The 17,439-nt window shown below is 44.8% G+C and overlaps 1 protein-coding gene across 2 annotated transcripts; it reads left to right on the top strand.

Moving 5' to 3' along the window:
- The first annotated feature begins 6,537 nt into the window (after positions 1 to 6,537).
- On the top strand, positions 6,538 to 17,217 carry LOC115133599 (carboxypeptidase Z-like). Of its 2 annotated transcripts, XM_029667010.2 has the most exons (12): positions 6,543 to 6,775; positions 7,297 to 7,329; positions 8,346 to 8,563; positions 8,758 to 8,914; positions 10,757 to 10,963; positions 12,773 to 13,002; positions 13,271 to 13,432; positions 14,760 to 14,918; positions 15,237 to 15,375; positions 15,882 to 16,021; positions 16,121 to 16,220; positions 16,319 to 17,217. In XM_029667010.2, the coding sequence occupies exons 1-12, from the start codon at positions 6,670 to 6,672 to the stop codon at positions 16,666 to 16,668; spliced, it is 2,001 nt and encodes a 666-aa protein (XP_029522870.1). In that variant the 5' UTR covers positions 6,543 to 6,669; the 3' UTR covers positions 16,669 to 17,217. The 2 variants fall into 2 exon arrangements, with proteins under 2 accessions (XP_064877995.1, XP_029522870.1); XM_065021923.1 differs by having other exon boundaries at positions 6,538 to 6,775; positions 15,882 to 16,220.
- The last annotated feature ends 222 nt before the right edge of the window (positions 17,218 to 17,439 follow it).

Raw genomic sequence — 17,439 nt, 5'->3', positions numbered from 1 at the left:
TTTTGGAGTCACTTTTATTTTAAATAATATAGTATGTTTCTAAACACTTCTACATTAATGTGGATGCTACCATGATTACGGATAGTCCTGAATGACCGGCTGCTGTGCCGTGACCTGTACCCCTCGTCTGGCCACAACACCTCTCTGGAAACGGAGAACGATTATACTCTCCAGAGGATCAGTTAATGGCAACATTTTGTCCCAATACTTTTCCTCCCCTAAAATGGGGGGATTATTTACAACAAGTTCTGTAATTTCTACACGGTTCACCCGATATGGATGAACTTCAACCTCATAGTCATTGTTTGTTTTCAAATCCAAACTTTTTAAGAAAAATGTTTCACTGTCACAAAATATTACAGAGGGCACTGTTTTTCAGGATGTTGTGTATCCCTGGAAATCAGAATGAATGTAAACATTACAGATTTGAAAACATAGCTTGTCCAAAAAAAAAAGTGGTCTCTTGGCACAACATATGGGGTAAGTTGAGCAGCACGACAGGGTAAGTTGAGCAGCACGACAGGGTAAGTTGAGCAGCGGGACAGGGTAAGTTGAGCAGCGGGACAGGGTAAGTTGAGCACGGGACAGGGTAAGTTGAGCAGCGGGACAGGGTAAGTTGAGCACGGGACAGGGTAAGTTGAGCACGGGACAGGGTAAGTTGAGCACGGGACAGGGTAAGTTGAGCACGGGACAGGGTAAGTTGAGCAGCACGACAGGGTAAGTTGAGCAGCACGACAGGGTAAGTTGAGCAGCGGGACAGGGTAGGTTGAGCAGCACGACAGGGTAAGTTGAGCAGCACGACAGGGTAAGTTGAGCAGCACGACAGGGTAAGTTGAGCAGCACGACAGGGTAAGTTGAGCAGCGGGACAGGGTAGGTTGAGCACGGGACAGGGTAAGTTGAGCACGGGACAGGGTAAGTTGAGCACGGGACAGGGTAAGTTGAGCAGCACGACAGGGTAAGTTGAGCAGCGGTACAGGGTAGGTTGAGCAGCGGGACAGGGTAAGTTGAGCAGCGGGACAGGGTAAGTTGAGCACGGGACAGGGTAAGTTGAGCACGGGACAGGGTAAATTGAGCAGCGGGACAGGGTAAGTTGAGCACGGGACAGGGTAAATTGAGCACGGGACAGGGTAAGTTGAGCAGCACGACAGGGTAAGTTGAGCAGCACGACAGGGTAAGTTGAGCAGCACGACAGGGTAAGTTGAGCAGCACGACAGGGTAAGTTGAGCAGCACGACAGGGTAAGTTGAGCACGGGACAGGGTAAATTGAGCACGGGACAGGGTAAGTTGAGCACGGGACAGAGTAAGTTGAGCACGGGACAGGGTAAGTTGAGCACGGGACAGGGTAAGTTGAGCACGGGACAAGGTAAGTTGAGCACGGGACAGGGTAAGTTGAGCACGGGACAGGGTAAGTTGAGCACGGGACAGGGTAAGTTGAGCACGGGACAGGGTAAGTTGAGCAGTGGGACAGGGTAAGTTGAGCACGGGACAGGGTAAGTTGAGCAGTGGGACAGGGTAAGTTGAGCACGGGACAGGGTTGAGCAGTGGGACAGGGTAAGTTGAGCACGGGACAGGGTAAGTTGAGCGGGACAGGGTAAGTTGAGCACGGGACAGGGTAAGTTGAGCAGTGGGACAGGGTAAGTTGAGCAGTGGGACAGGGTAAGTTGAGCAGTGGGACAGGGTAAGTTGAGCCACGGGACAGGGTAAGTTGAGCAGCGGGACAGGGTAGGTTGAGCACGGGACAGGGTAAGTTGAGCAGTGGGACAGGGTAAGTTGAGCACGGGACAGGGTAAGTTGAGCAGCGGGACAGGGTAGGTTGAGCACGGGACAGGGTAAGTTGAGCACGGGACAGGGTAAGTTGAGCACGGGACAGGGTAAGTTGAGCAGCGGGACAGGGTAGGTTGAGCACGGGACAGGGTAAGTTGAGCACGGGACAGGGTAAGTTGAGCACGGGACAGGGTAAGTTGAGCACGGGACAGGGTAAGTTGAGCACGGGACAGGGTAAGTTGAGCACGGGACAGGGTAAGTTGAGCAGCGGGACAGGGTAAGTTGAGCACGGGACAGGGTAAGTTCAGCACGGGACAGGGTAAGTTGAGCACGGGACAGGGTAAGTTGAGCAGCGGGACAGGGTAGGTTGAGCACGGGACAGGGTAAGTTGAGCACGGGACAGGGTAAGTTGAGCACGGGACAGGGTAAGTTGAGCAGTGGGACAGGGTAAGTTGAGCAGTGGGACAGGGTAAGTTGAGCACGGGACAGGGTAAGTTGAGCAGTGGGACAGGGTAAGTTGAGCACGGGACAGGGTAAGTTGAGCAGCGGGACAGGGTAGGTTGAGCACGGGACAGGGTAAGTTGAGCAGTGGGACAGGGTAAGTTGAGCACGGGACAGGGTAAGTTGAGCAGCGGGACAGGGTAGGTTGAGCACGGGACAGGGTAAGTTGAGCACGGGACAGGGTAAGTTGAGCACGGGACAGGGTAAGTTGAGCACGGGACAGGGTAAGTTGAGCACGGGACAGGGTAAGTTGAGCACGGGACAGGGTAAATTGAGCACGGGACAGGGTAAGTTGAGCAGCGGGACAGGGTAAGTTGGGCACGGGACAGGGTAAGTTGAGCACGGGACAGGGTAAGTTGAGCACGGGACAGGGTAAGTTGAGCACGGGACAGGGTAAGTTGAGCAGCGGGACAGGGTTGGTTGAGCACGGGACAGGGTAAGTTGAGCACGGGACAGGGTAAGTTGAGCAGTGGGACAGGGTAAGTTGAGCACGGGACAGGGTAAGTTGAGCAGCACGACAGGGTAAGTTGAGCACGGGACAGGGTAAATTGAGCACGGGACAGGGTAAGTTGAGCACGGGACAGAGTAAGTTGAGCACGGGACAGGGTAAGTTGAGCACGGGACAGGGTAAGTTGAGCACGGGACAAGGTAAGTTGAGCACGGGACAGGGTAAGTTGAGCACGGGACAGGGTAAGTTGAGCACGGGACAGGGTAAGTTGAGCACGGGACAGGGTAAGTTGAGCAGTGGGACAGGGTAAGTTGAGCACGGGACAGGGTAAGTTGAGCAGTGGGACAGGGTAAGTTGAGCACGGGACAGGGTAAGTTGAGCAGTGGGACAGGGTAAGTTGAGCACGGGACAGGGTAAGTTGAGCACGGGACAGGGTAAGTTGAGCACGGGACAGGGTAAGTTGAGCAGTGGGACAGGGTAAGTTGAGCAGTGGGACAGGGTAAGTTGAGCAGTGGGACAGGGTAAGTTGAGCCACGGGACAGGGTAAGTTGAGCAGCGGGACAGGGTAGGTTGAGCACGGGACAGGGTAAGTTGAGCAGTGGGACAGGGTAAGTTGAGCACGGGACAGGGTAAGTTGAGCAGCGGGACAGGGTAGGTTGAGCACGGGACAGGGTAAGTTGAGCACGGGACAGGGTAAGTTGAGCACGGGACAGGGTAAGTTGAGCAGCGGGACAGGGTAGGTTGAGCACGGGACAGGGTAAGTTGAGCACGGGACAGGGTAAGTTGAGCACGGGACAGGGTAAGTTGAGCACGGGACAGGGTAAGTTGAGCAGTGGGACAGGGTAAGTTGAGCACGGGACAGGGTAAGTTGAGCAGCGGGACAGGGTAAGTTGAGCACGGGACAGGGTAAGTTCAGCAGTGGGACAGGGTAAGTTGAGCACGGGACAGGGTAAGTTGAGCAGCGGGACAGGGTAGGTTGAGCACGGGACAGGGTAAGTTGAGCACGGGACAGGGTAAGTTGAGCACGGGACAGGGTAAGTTGAGCAGTGGGACAGGGTAAGTTGAGCAGTGGGACAGGGTAAGTTGAGCACGGGACAGGGTAAGTTGAGCAGTGGGACAGGGTAAGTTGAGCACGGGACAGGGTAAGTTGAGCAGCGGGACAGGGTAGGTTGAGCACGGGACAGGGTAAGTTGAGCAGTGGGACAGGGTAAGTTGAGCACGGGACAGGGTAAGTTGAGCAGCGGGACAGGGTAGGTTGAGCACGGGACAGGGTAAGTTGAGCACGGGACAGGGTAAGTTGAGCACGGGACAGGGTAAGTTGAGCACGGGACAGGGTAAGTTGAGCACGGGACAGGGTAAGTTGAGCACGGACAGGGTAAGTTGAGCACGGGACAGGGTAAATTGAGCACGGGACAGGGTAAGTTGAGCAGCGGGACAGGGTAAGTTGGGCACGGGACAGGGTAAGTTGAGCACGGGACAGGGTAAGTTGAGCACGGGACAGGGTAAGTTGAGCACGGGACAGGGTAAGTTGAGCAGCGGGACAGGGTAGGTTGAGCACGGGACAGGGTAAGTTGAGCACGGGACAGGGTAAGTTGAGCACGGGACAGGGTAAGTTGAGCACGGGACAGGGTAAGTTGAGCACGGGACAGGGTAGGTTGAGCAGCGGGACAGGGTAGGTTGAGCAGCCTACACATTTCTTATAATTATGTCTATCAGAATCGTCTTTTAATAATTACACATTTTTATTCCGTTCCACTGTTCCGACCTGCAAAATAAAGTTCTGAACCGGTTCGACTTCGACCACGAAAACAGAACCGGTTTATATTGTTCCAACTGTTCCTTTTTATTAATTGTTTTGTAATTTTACCCCATTTTTCTCATGATATCCAGTTACAATCTTGTCTCATCGCTGCAACTCCAACGGGCTCGGGAGAGGCGAAGGTAGAGTCCTGCGTCTCCCTAAACAGGCCCACCAAGCTGCGCTGCTTCTTAACACCTGCTCATTTAACCCGGAAGCCAGCTGCACTAATGTGTCAGAGGAAACACTGTTCAAATGATGACCAAAGTCAGGTTGCAGGCGCCCGGCCCGCCACAAGGAGTGCCTAGAGCGTGATGGGCCAAGTACAGCCTGCTGGCCAAACTTTCCTTTAACACGGACGATGTTGGGCCAATTGTGCACCATCCTATGGGACTCCCAGTCACAACCTGTTGTGACACAGCCTGGGATCAAACGCCAGGCTGTATTGACACCGCCGCACTGCGATGCAGTGCCTTAGACCGCTGCGCCACTCGGGAGGCCCCTAACTGTTCCTTTTTAAACCTCTGAAATATATATATTTTTACATTAGCTCGACATCAAATTACTTCACCAATCAGTTCGAACAGAGCAGCTTGCTATGGAGTGGGCAAGCTATTGTTTACATACGAGATGCGACTGAAATTTTGAAGGTGGGGAGAGAGTGGATGGAGTTGGCTTGGCCCACATAATTATACCTACGGATGAGTGGCTTCTACGGAGGAACTTCGAATATCTTTGAACATCCAAGAGTTGGCTTATTTTTGGACCAGAGCTAGCTAGCTAACAAGCTTGTGTGTGTAGCGCAGCACCAGAATGAAAAACACGTCTTACCTGTTTGTTGTTAACAAATTCAATGTGAAACGTGATAACTACAGTATCCATAACTAACATTGAAACAGTTCATCCATTCCTCTCTAATTAAACATCTATCCCTAATTTCTGAATCATGCTTGTAACATCAATAGGCTACATTAGCCTAAGCTTCTGAGGGGAGGGGCAGGTTGCATACACACATACTGGCAAAGATTTTCAGCTGGCAGGCAGACACTGGAATAAGTTTAAGTGACTGTGAGGGCTTTGCATAGGTGCCTTGTGGGACTGAAAAAAATGCCCTGAATGCAAAATAACATTTGTTTTTTTTGTTCCAAAACAATATAGATCACTTTTATTCCCAGTTCTGATTCTGTTCTTCCAAAAAAAAACATTTGTTTTTTCTCCCTGAACCGGCTCCAACCCCTGATTAGCCCACACAGCTACAAGGATGAACTTTCATTCTAGGTTTAGGACCTCATATTAAAGCTCAAAGAGACCCCAACTGATGTATGCAATCTAAGCATAATTTACTTTGGTTTAAATACAAGCATCATGAAACCTATAACACAATAAATTAATTTGACTTGGTGAAAATTTGTTCTTTGGACCTAACTTTTTCCATGTGGTTTCTTTCTTCACAGACTTCACAGACTAAATATTTGATCAAATTATTAATTTTGTGTATGTTTTCCATTGAAACAAGTTGACTCTATTTACGACATTGGTCCAATTTACCACACTCTCACATATCCTGACATTCTTCAAAGCATATGGCTGATTGGTTGAAAGGGATCAGAGGATTGTCTTGAGTAAGGACTAAAGGACTGGGCAAATGGGCCGAGAAAACAATAAATCGGTTCTATTCGAAATCATTGGGAAGTTCCTACCGCATTGAAGGGGGTTATGTAAGGGTTAAGGTGAGGGTTATGGTTAGGGTAAGGGTTAAGGTTAGGGGTCACCCCAATGGTCCCGGATAGCACTGACGGAAAGAAATAGTGGCCTATTATTTTACAGTTAATGTCCACTGTTCACATAATCCAATACATACATTTAGAGGTAAGAAATTATAAGGTTAACATTGAATAAAAAAGTGGTGGAAATGGTTGAGCAGGACGGTTTAGAGTATAGGAATTGTTAACAGGTGTATTTCAGAAAGTTTACTTGCGCAAAGTTTACTTGCGCAAATGATTCCACCTCCACCCAGTCTTCCATTTCCGTCCGAAACATTTTCCTTTGTAATTTGATAGTCGACCGTAATTCGTGTAATAAACTCACTTTTTAGGGAAGCCCAAAAAGTTTTCGTGCAATTAAGCACAGTAGCCTTGAGGTGCCACATCACAAAATATGGAATTTATACGGAGGAAAATGAAGACTATTGTTTTTCTGAATGCACTGGCGACAGTTGTTTGGTGTGCCCCTTCGCTCTGCGACCCTGAAGACGAATTTCTAGGTAAAGTAGGCCAACTCTTTGTTGTTTATGATAACGCACATGGTGTGTTTTAAGCTTTGGAAGGAAGTGATGGTGTTAGGGCTAGTTCTGAAATAAAAGTGCATGGTTCAGAAATATTTCATTATATCTCAGACAAGACATGCAAACTGTGATGCTTCTATTCACAATGTTTATTCACAAGCCAACCGTAACAACAATAAAAAAAAATAACCTCGTGTCACAAATTAGTGCGAAATAAAGTGCTTATTTTTCTTCAGAGAATTATTATAGAATTGTGGGCTATAACGATTGAGGTAGATATTCATCACTAGTGAGAGGTGACCTGATCCAAAGAATGACAATTCTCAGCATTAATACGTTTTTACTGAAAGATAGACATTTGGGAGGAGAGATCGTGAAGCAAGATGAGAGGGTTAATAAAAAGCAGATTTTATAGTGTCACAATAACGCTGGTGATAAATGCGATTCTGCCATCTAGTGTTAAATGCATGACAGCAACTAACAATAGATGTGTCTTTCAGGTATCTTTTGCAAAGAACCAGAACCAGAACAACGTATGTACATTTTATTTTCTTCAATAAATCCTTCAACTCATGTAAATGTGATGTTTGTAAAGCCTTGGTGACCAACATATGCTAAGGTTATGATTTTAGGACCGACTCTGACTATTCTAAACCAATTGAAAGCATACTAACATGTTGTGTGCATTGCACCACAGTTAGATCGCTTAGAACGTACTGTTCATACAGAAAGAAGGCCTAAAGGACTGTACATTTATACAATTTTATCAAACCACAGGTTGAACAACCTATCACACTTTTGAAGATGAAGTTTTACTAAGTGATTAGGCTAAATGGGATATTATGGCCTTAAGGCCTCTCCGAGCTCTCAAGTGTATTTTTGGATGATAAATGGCTGTATGAAATATTCACATTTTAATCTCCACTGATAATAGAAATATTTGAACTTGATCATTTTCAGTACTGCAGAGAGGTAGCTAGCTATATGAGACAATAAAGATGTTTTAGTCCAAGGGGTGGATTCTTCATGCATATCCATATGACTTCTTAATATCAGGTTATGCTCATTTTCCATGCCAAGGATATGAGTAATGAGCCTTATTGTGTACTGAGCATCTTAGCTAGGTTTCTTAAACAAATTAACTTAGAACAAATGTAAAAGTACAAGAGAAAGAACAACCTGGCCAATACCCCTAAACATACTGATTTACAAGGGAGAGAACATATGGTCTCAAAGCAGCATCTTACAAGCAGGTTAACACTACGCCTACCTGAAAATGTTTTATAACCAACGTATTGTTCTATGAAAATGTTGCCACCCACCTTACAAAAGCACCCGAAGGTCTCACCGATGTTAATTGCAAAGATTTCATGAAATTATGGGACAATAAATGGTATTATAACACATTACATAATGATGAACCTATTGATATAACAGTATGTATTCTATACTTTGATGATTCAACACAGTAAGCCACATTCAGATCAGTCACTCACCATTATAATACTGAATTTGTCCTGCTCCTCGGTTGGCTCTTTCCTCTACTCAGCCAAGTGCATGGACATCATGATGAACTATTGCGACGACATGTCCTATACCCACACCGTGTTCCCCAACATCCTGGGCCACAGGACCCGCGAGGAGGCCGAGCTGGGCCCCGAGTACCTCCTCGTCAGTGTGGTCCACAACTTGCTCAATGGAGAGTGCACTCCGGATATCCGCATGCTAGGCTGTTCAGTGCTGGTGCCTCGCTGCGAGAAGGAGAAGGTTTGATGCTAACAAAGGATAATGTAATAATACAAATAAATCCAAGAAAATTGCACTCTATATATATGTTCCCAACAATTTAATGGGTAAATCTAATAACCAACATTTTGGTAATGCAGCGCCTTCTTCAGTAAAAAAAAATATATATATCCCACTTTCAATAATTGATTGACGTTTTTCTTTTATAATGTAAGGTGCTGAAGCCGTGCAGGAGTACCTGCGAGGCTGTGAGGAAGAACTGTTACCACGCCTTCGAGGGCATCGAGATGGCCTGGCCATACTTCCTGGACTGTGACCGCTTCTTTGTCAGTGACCAGGAGGGCTGTTACGACCCACTGGAGGGCTTACGAGGTAACGGCCACAGTTTAACTGGTGTGTCATAAAAATGACTATCAATATATGATAGTGACAACAGTATGACACTAACTGTGCAGTATGATGTTGACTCAAATAATATTTTCATGCATAAAACAAACCCCTGAGCAAAATGTAAAACTAGAGAGAACCATGTGTGTCAATATTATTACAAGATTATGTCATTATAAAGAAAAATAACACCCAAACCCCTTTTAATAACATAAGCATATTGAGTGGTAACTGAGAATGCCGTTTCTATCCAGATTAATGACAGTCACCTGGTTGCCACATTGCTCCTTGCGGCACACCTCAAGAATGTACTTAAACTATTTATAGGTCAATTCAAATGCCTTTTTACATTAACATTCACAGTTTTTTGATGATTGTATTATGCCACAAAAACACATTTTTTAAATGAACCTTTATTTAACTAGGCAAGTCAGTTAACAACAAATTCTTATTTACAATGATGTTAACATATCTGCCATTAATATCTTGCCTCCTACAAGATATATGCGTTTTAACAAGTCTATGAGTTCACACTGATAGGTGACAGAGAACTGTAGTATATGTTCACCAGAGCAGTGATCAGTCTAACGTGAGTTCAGTACAGTTTGTTTCTCCCTGTTCACCAGATCAATGATCAGTCTAACGTGAGTTCAGTACAGTTTGTTTCTCCCTGTTCACCAGATCAGTGATCAGTCTAACGTGAGTTCAGTACAGTTTGTTTCTCCCTGTTCACCAGATCAGTGATCAGTCTAACGTGAGTTCAGTACAGTTTGTTTCTCCCTGTTCACCAGATCAGTGATCAGTCTAACGTGAGTTCAGTACAGTTTGTTTTTCCCTGTTCACCAGAGCAGTGATCAGTCTAACGTGAGTTCAGTACAGTTTGTTTCTCCCTGAAGCTGCAAACAACCAACCATTCCAGCTCTGTGATTGCTTTGAGTGTTCATGAGTCCTCTCTTCCTGTGTACTCTCTCTCTCTCTTCCTGTGTACTCTCTCTCTCTCTTCCTGTGTACTCTCTCTCTCTCTTCCTGTGTACTCTCTCTCTCTCTTCCTGTGTACTCTCTCTCTCTCTCTCTCTTTCTGTTTATCTCTGCAGCTGCTCTATGCCACCATAAACAAGTCCTACAAGGAGCCTATACTGACACAATAACAGTTAATGTAGCCATTTAGCTGAAATAAATCATAGATATGCATATTACATATATGATATGAGTGTAGATATTCACACAGATGGTGGTACCACATTTTGCACAACAGCTTTTTAGTGTAGTATAAAATCTGTTTCCAAAAATATCTTTGATTCTAACTGAAATACAAGATGTCTGGCAAGCCTATGTAATTAATTCCATGCTGATATTTATTTTGAACAGCTGTCTCTGGTCTTATGTTTCAACTTCATTCAGTTTCTTACCTTTTGGGTCTTGCACATTTCCCTAAAAGAGCACATTTATACAGGGGAGACGAGGGCCTTTTCCACTTTATGTAATTTCTCTGTCTCCTGACATTTTACAGGGCTCTACTCGACATGAGATGAAAGACTAAGGCCTCATTTAGTAATGAGGTATCTCGATATACACCCGATGAGGCGGTTTATTGACGCATGGTTACACTTTCGATGTTAACTTTTCTAGGACACTGAGTCAAAAGTCACACTTGCTAGTTAATACAAAGTGTCATGAACTGGCTTGGAACACTATTGACCTCTATATCTTTGGTTACACTTCATAATAACTTCCACAAATAAGACATTACACTTAACTGTTCATAGGTGGTTATAAATGCTTTTCAAATCATTATCATACAGTGTCACCATCTCTTGTTTATCCTAGCGATACAGGAAGAAGGTAATACCCCTGAGAAGCCTCATACTGTCATCCAGTTTAGCTATCAGTCTAACGCCCAGATGAACAGCATCCTGAAGAAGACTGCAGCACGATGCCCCGAAATCGCCACAACTTACAGCATCGGCCGCAGTGTGGAGGGCAAAGACCTGCTAGTGATCGAGTTCTCAAACAACCCTGGAGTACATGAATTGCGTAAGTACTAATGGTCCTCGGTGCACTACAGTGTGAGTCCTGGGAATGCTATTTCTTAAACGCCGTCATATGTCTCTCAATGCTATTCAATTAGGGGCTGTTTCCGACTTAGGAATTTACGCCATTCCTACGCACTTCAGTATTTGGTATTCAGATTGACCTTATTCAGCCGCGTAATGCACCATGCCGGTGCTACCTTGCACGCTCTGAAAACATTTAATTAAACTGCTGAAAACACAGATTTATAAATACTTATTTAGGTTTAGGAAATTATTTATGAATCATGAATTGGTTTGGAGAGCCTTTACGCACAAAAGAAAGCAGTGGTTTGATTCGTTCTGAAAATGGCCACTTTCAGTTCAACCCATGGTAATGTGGGAACATTAGCGTACATAGAATTATAATAGGGAGAATAGTGTACGATAGTAGACTATACCCTCTGTTGGTTTAACTAACCATGGAACTGTGTACTGACACTGCCATACAATGAAATTAAATGGAATTATAATGTAGGCTAAACTAACTGGGAACTAACAGTAAATTGGCAGTTGAATATGTGTTGTTATTAGGCCTACTGATGGTCGATACTGATAGTGGATAATTATTAACATGATAGAAATAGGAGACAGAGAAAGCCGGAGTAGGCTATAATTAAGACATTTGGGATTGCCCATCCCTGCAAGTTAAAAGACTACAATTGAAACTCTGCATAATGGCACAGCATTTCATAAACTTTACTGTGGTAAAGTTAATATGTTGATATGCTTCAGTTTGCTGCCATATGACTGGTTTCACATTTATCTCCAGCGATTATAAGGTAAAGTAGACCTAAAACAAGTGTCATTTAGCCTATATTTACAATTCCTTTATCCAAACGTATTGATCTTATCAAGTTGTAAATGACAGTGCCTGGAGAATGGTGTTATTTAAATCAAAAATATTCAATAGATGCTTCTTCCACTTGAAACAGGTAGGTTCGCTGGACTTTAGTCATGGTTTCCTCACACGTAAAGATAGTGGAATTATTCTTTTTTTGTGTTTATTTTTTCAGTTAAATTGACTGAGAACACATTTTAATTTACAGCAACAACCTGGGGAATAGTTACAGGGGAGAGGAATGAACCAATAGGAAGCTGGGGATGATTAGGTGACCATGATGGTATGAGGGCCAGATTGGGAATTTAGGACACCAGGGTTAACACCCCTACTCTTACGATGTGTCATGGGATCTTTAGTGACCACAGAGAGTCAGGACACCCGTTTAATGTCCCATCTGAAAGACAGCACCCTACACAGGGAAATGTCCTCAATCACTGCCCTGGGGCATTGGGATCTTTTTCTAGACCAGACAAAAGAGTGCCTCCTACTGGCCCACCAACACCACTTCCAGCAGCATCTGGTCTCCCATCCAGGGGCCAATCAGGACCAACGCTGCTTAGTTTCAGAAGGAAACCAGCAGTGGGATGCAGGGTCAGAACATGGCGTTTCTGTACACACCTCCGCCACACCGTCAATTATTCGAGCTCCATCCTAAACAAATAGCGGGTGAATACCATGCTATTCTAATGCTTAAGTTCAAGGTCAGAATGCACAGAGAGAAAAGTGCATCAAAAGGGGATTATGTTCCATTCCCACACACTTAACACGGGTCACAATCGGGCCCTTAATTATTATCTCGCCTATGTCCACAGTTCAACCAGGGACAATGTAACTTTTCTAAATGTTGCACATGACTGTAAGCTTCTGTCTTGGACTCTTTGGTTGAATACATTTAAAAGAAGTCAATATCCGGTCACCTTATATCAACAGTTGAACCAGAGATGAAGTACATAGGAAACATGCATGGGAACGAGGTGCTGGGTCGTCAGCTGTTGATCTACCTGGCCCAGTACCTGTGTTCAGAGTACCTGCTGGGGAACCGGCGCATCCAGAGCCTGATCAACACCACGCGTATCCACATCCTGCCCTCCATGAACCCAGACGGGTACGAGCTAGCTGCCGCCGAGCTCCAGGACACCACCGACCCTGAGAACGAGGAGGTAGGTTGAATCAACGTTGTTTGACACGTCATTTTAATATTTTGTTGTTTTATCACTGTGTAAAACGAATTGCATTTGCCAGAAAGGTATTAATGTACCGTATGTAATCAGTTTCCCAGCTTTAAAAAAAATTCAACAACAGGCCTCAATATTTGGTTTAAACTATCGCTGATTTTATATTACTTGACGGCGAAGATCCTACAGTATGCTTTGACATGTCTGCTTTGACTCACATACCAACCTGACTACCACTGTATGAACCCAACAGGCTCAGAACTACAACAGCTGGACCCTGGGTCGAGGCAACGCCCAGAACATTGACCTGAACAGGAACTTCCCTGACCTGACTACGATCGTTTACAGCCGGCGCAGACACAGACGTTTCCGTAGCAACCACATCCCAATCCCAGACGCTTACTGGTTTGGTAAGGTACAGTATGAATTCCTAGCCATCCATGCTTGCATTTCGTGTGGGATTTTATACTTGCGGATAATAATACATGCATCAAATATTGTGCAATGATGACTGCTTTCAATGTCATTTGGATATACATTTACATTTTTTTAACCTTTATTTAACTAGGCAAGTCAGTTAAGAACAAATTATGATTTACAATGACGGCCTACCAAAAGGCAAAAGGCCTCCTGCGGACAATATAGGACAAAGCACACATCACAACGAGAGACAACACCACATAAAGAGAGACCTAAGACAACAACATAGCATGGCAGCAACACATGAAAACACAGCATGGTAGCAACACAACATGACAACAACATGGTAGCAACACAACATGGCAGCAGCACAACATGGTAGCAGCACAAAACATGGTACAAACATTATTGGGCACAGACAACAGTACAAAGGGCAAGGTAGAGACAACAATACATCACGCAAAGCAGCCACAACAGTCAGTAAGAGTTTCCATGATTGAGTCTTTGAATGAAGAGATTGAGATAAAACTGTCCAGTTTGAGGTTTTGTTGCATCTCGTTCCAGTCTCTAGCTGCAGCGAACTGAAATGAGGAGCGACCCAGGGATGTGTGTGCTTTGGGGACCTTTAACAGAATGTGACTGGCAGAACAGGTGTTGTATGTGTAGGATGAGGGCTGCAGTAGATATCTCAGATAAGGGGGAGTGAGGCCTAAGAGGGTTTTATAAATAAGCATCAACCAGTGGGTATTGCGATGGGTATACAGAGATGATCAGTTTACAGAGGAGTATAGAGTGCAGTGATGTGTCCTATAAGGAGCATTGGTGGCAAATCTGATGTCCAAATGGTAAAGAACATCTAGCCGCTCGAGAGCACCTTTACCTGCCGATCTATAAATCATGTCTCCGTAATCTAGCACGGGTAGGATGGTCATCTGAATCAGGGTTAGTTTGGCAGCTGGGGTGAAAGAGGAGCGATTACAATAGAGGAAGCCAAGTCTAGATTTAACTTTAGCCTGCAGCTTTGATATGTGCTGAGAGAAGGACAGTGTACCGTCCAGCCATACTCCCAAGTACTTGTATGAAGTGACTACCTCAATCTCTGTTTGATTCATCTTCAATGTTAAATATCAAAGTTCGAATTGAGTTTTGATTACCAATCATCAAGTTTTAATTGAGAAGTTGACGATTGGTAATTGTTGTTAACCGGCACCTGATTGCACCCTGTTATGCCATCATTTCCAAAACCCTGTGTTTTATTGATGTGCCCAATAAAACAGTTGACTGTAATTGATATGCTTGTCTTTATGTGTGTCATAATGCAGGTAGCTCCAGAGACATACGCAGTCATGAAGTGGATCAGATCCTTTCCCTTTGTGCTCTCAGCTAACTTCCACGGAGGGGAGTTGTTGGTGTCCTACCCCTACGACCTCTCCAAACACCCACTAGAGCAGAAGATGTTCTCCCCCACGCCAGATGAACAGGTAAGCGGGACTGACAGCAACATGTACAGTCAATAGGACAACAGAACTCTCCACAATGGATTGCACTCTATGATCTGAAGTGTGTCTGTTGCAGAGAGAAGGCCCATTGATTGTTCAGGCTCTACATATATAAAGATAAATTGTATTTTTATTTCCTCGACAGTCGTCATGTAACATACATGTAAAGAAAGAAGAAAATGTATCTCAGCTGCTACCAAATCAAACTAATGTAACATATCAAATTTAAAGGTAAACGAAACTACCCATTATATTTTTTATGAATACGACAAAGATAATATATTGTATTTTTGGCTACAGGTATTCAAGCAGATAGCGAGAACATATGCAGATGCCCATGCCACCATGTCCGAAGGAAACTCTGGAAGGTGTGAGAACTTTGGCAGCATCGGCCAGGACGGCATCATAAATGGAGCATGGTGGTACAGCTTTGCAGGTGGTAAGTTTAAAATAAATAAAAAACGGTCCAATTAAAAACAGTCCAGGACTGTTGAAGTGACGATATAGCGAGCGGGTGGCTGGTGGCACCTTCGTTTGGGAGGACGGACTCATATTAATGGCTGTAATAGAATGGTATCGATCCATTCATTCCATCACAGCTATCATTATCAAATCAAAGTTTCCTGGTCACGTACACAGTTTAGCAGGTCTTACAGCGGTGCAGCGAAATGCTGATGTCACTAGCTCCCATCTATGCGGTCAAATGTCAAACAGCTAGAATGTAAAGTAAAGCAAGAAATCAAGAATGGCGGGAAACAACTGTTCTTATGAACCTTCCTCCTGTGAAATAGCTGATGCAGGCTCAATGAACATAATAGGCAAGTTATATTATGAACTATGATCGCCACCTGGTGGCGCTCTTAGTTATTGTCACTAGTTCAATTATGAAGATGGTGGTTTGTAGTTTCTATCACTGGTACGTTGTTCTTCCTGTCATGTGATCAGGTATGCAGGACTTCAACTACCTCCACACTAACTGTTTTGAGGTGACGGTGGAGTTGGGCTGTGATAAGTTCCCAGCTGAGGAGGAGTTATACACTGGCTGGAAGGACAACAAAGAGGCTCTGCTCACATTCATGGAGTCGGTGAGAGACTTTAAAGCCAGCATTTCATTCCAAAACATCACTCCCTTTCACAAATCTGAGACGAGTTCTCCACTAACCCTGCGTCTCAATGTTTACCAGGTCCACCGTGGAATAAAGGGAATAGTAAAGGATGAGGACGGGAATGGAATCAAAGGGGCAAGGATATCTGTCAGAGGAATAAGGCATGACATCACCACAGGTAAAGTCAGCCTCTTCGATTGGTCATTTTTACTTGAAAATGTCAGTATGATTCTGGGTGGTAAGCATGAAAAAAAAACGTCCTCACACTCTCTCTAGCTGAAAACGGAGACTACTGGCGCTTGCTAACCGCCGGCATCCACATCCTGACTGCGTCTGCACCAGGCTACACCAGAGCCATGAAAAAGATCCACCTCCCGGCACGCATGCAGAAAGCAGGCCGGGTGGACTTTGTCCTGCAGAAGGCTGTGGTGGAGCCTGACATGGAGGAGGACTATAGAATCCCGTCCATGGGGACCTATGAGCACTTCGACCCCTACAACCAGTTTGAGCGCTACACCATTAGCGAACAGAACCAGAACGGAGAGGAGGGGCAGGAGAAACCGTGGTGGTGGAGCTACTTTAGCAACGCCCATGGCTCCACCCCCACCTGGCTTCTCAGAAACTAGCTCCTCCCCTGAATATACATAGAATCCTCTATGGATCCCACTATAGCCTCCTTTCTCAACTCTGGTCGCCGATTACCATCAAGGGTTGCACATACCTCCTACAGGTCAATACTAGCACACCTAATTCAATTAATCAAGGGCTTGATGATTAGTTCAATCACGTGTGCTTATATAAGGGTGGAACAAAAATGTGCAACCGGGGGTACTCCAGGACACTGCCCTACATGATCAAAGACGGGTTACTATTTAAGTTGAATATGATTTACATAATGCTATCATACAAGTGTCACATTTTAGCATTACCATTATTATCCATTGCTGCAAACCTGTCGTAACTGAAGCATGATAGCAATATGTAATCTTAATACGTCATAGTTCATGTAAAGTGTTTTCTCCTAAAGCTAGCCTCCATTTTACAAGCGTTTGCCTTGTTAAACTGCTTCACTTTATGACCATAATGCAACACAGGAAGGTTGAAAAGCTTCGACGATTTGTCTCTCCACCCGCACATATCTGTACTTGTTTACAATAAAACATTATTAAAGAACATTCATTTGTTAATATTACTGCTGTTTATGGAGCCCCACCCTACTGCAACTTTGTTAAAGAGACGCGTTCTTAATGAGTGTGGTGCTTTCTGGTTCAATTTGAGCTCACTTGCGGAGTTCCACTTTACTTCATGATAATACGGTCAAGTATCTTCTTCTCAGATGGTGACCGTTATACTTTACAATACTTGTCCCTGAAATGTATTCACATGGTAGTAAATGG

Source organism: Oncorhynchus nerka, linkage group LG8, assembly GCF_034236695.1.
Source record: "Oncorhynchus nerka isolate Pitt River linkage group LG8, Oner_Uvic_2.0, whole genome shotgun sequence".
In the NCBI taxonomy this organism is placed as follows: domain Eukaryota; kingdom Metazoa; phylum Chordata; class Actinopteri; order Salmoniformes; family Salmonidae; genus Oncorhynchus; species Oncorhynchus nerka.
The sequence above is the reverse complement of the archived record's forward strand: the minus strand, read 5'-3'. Positions and strand labels throughout refer to the sequence as shown.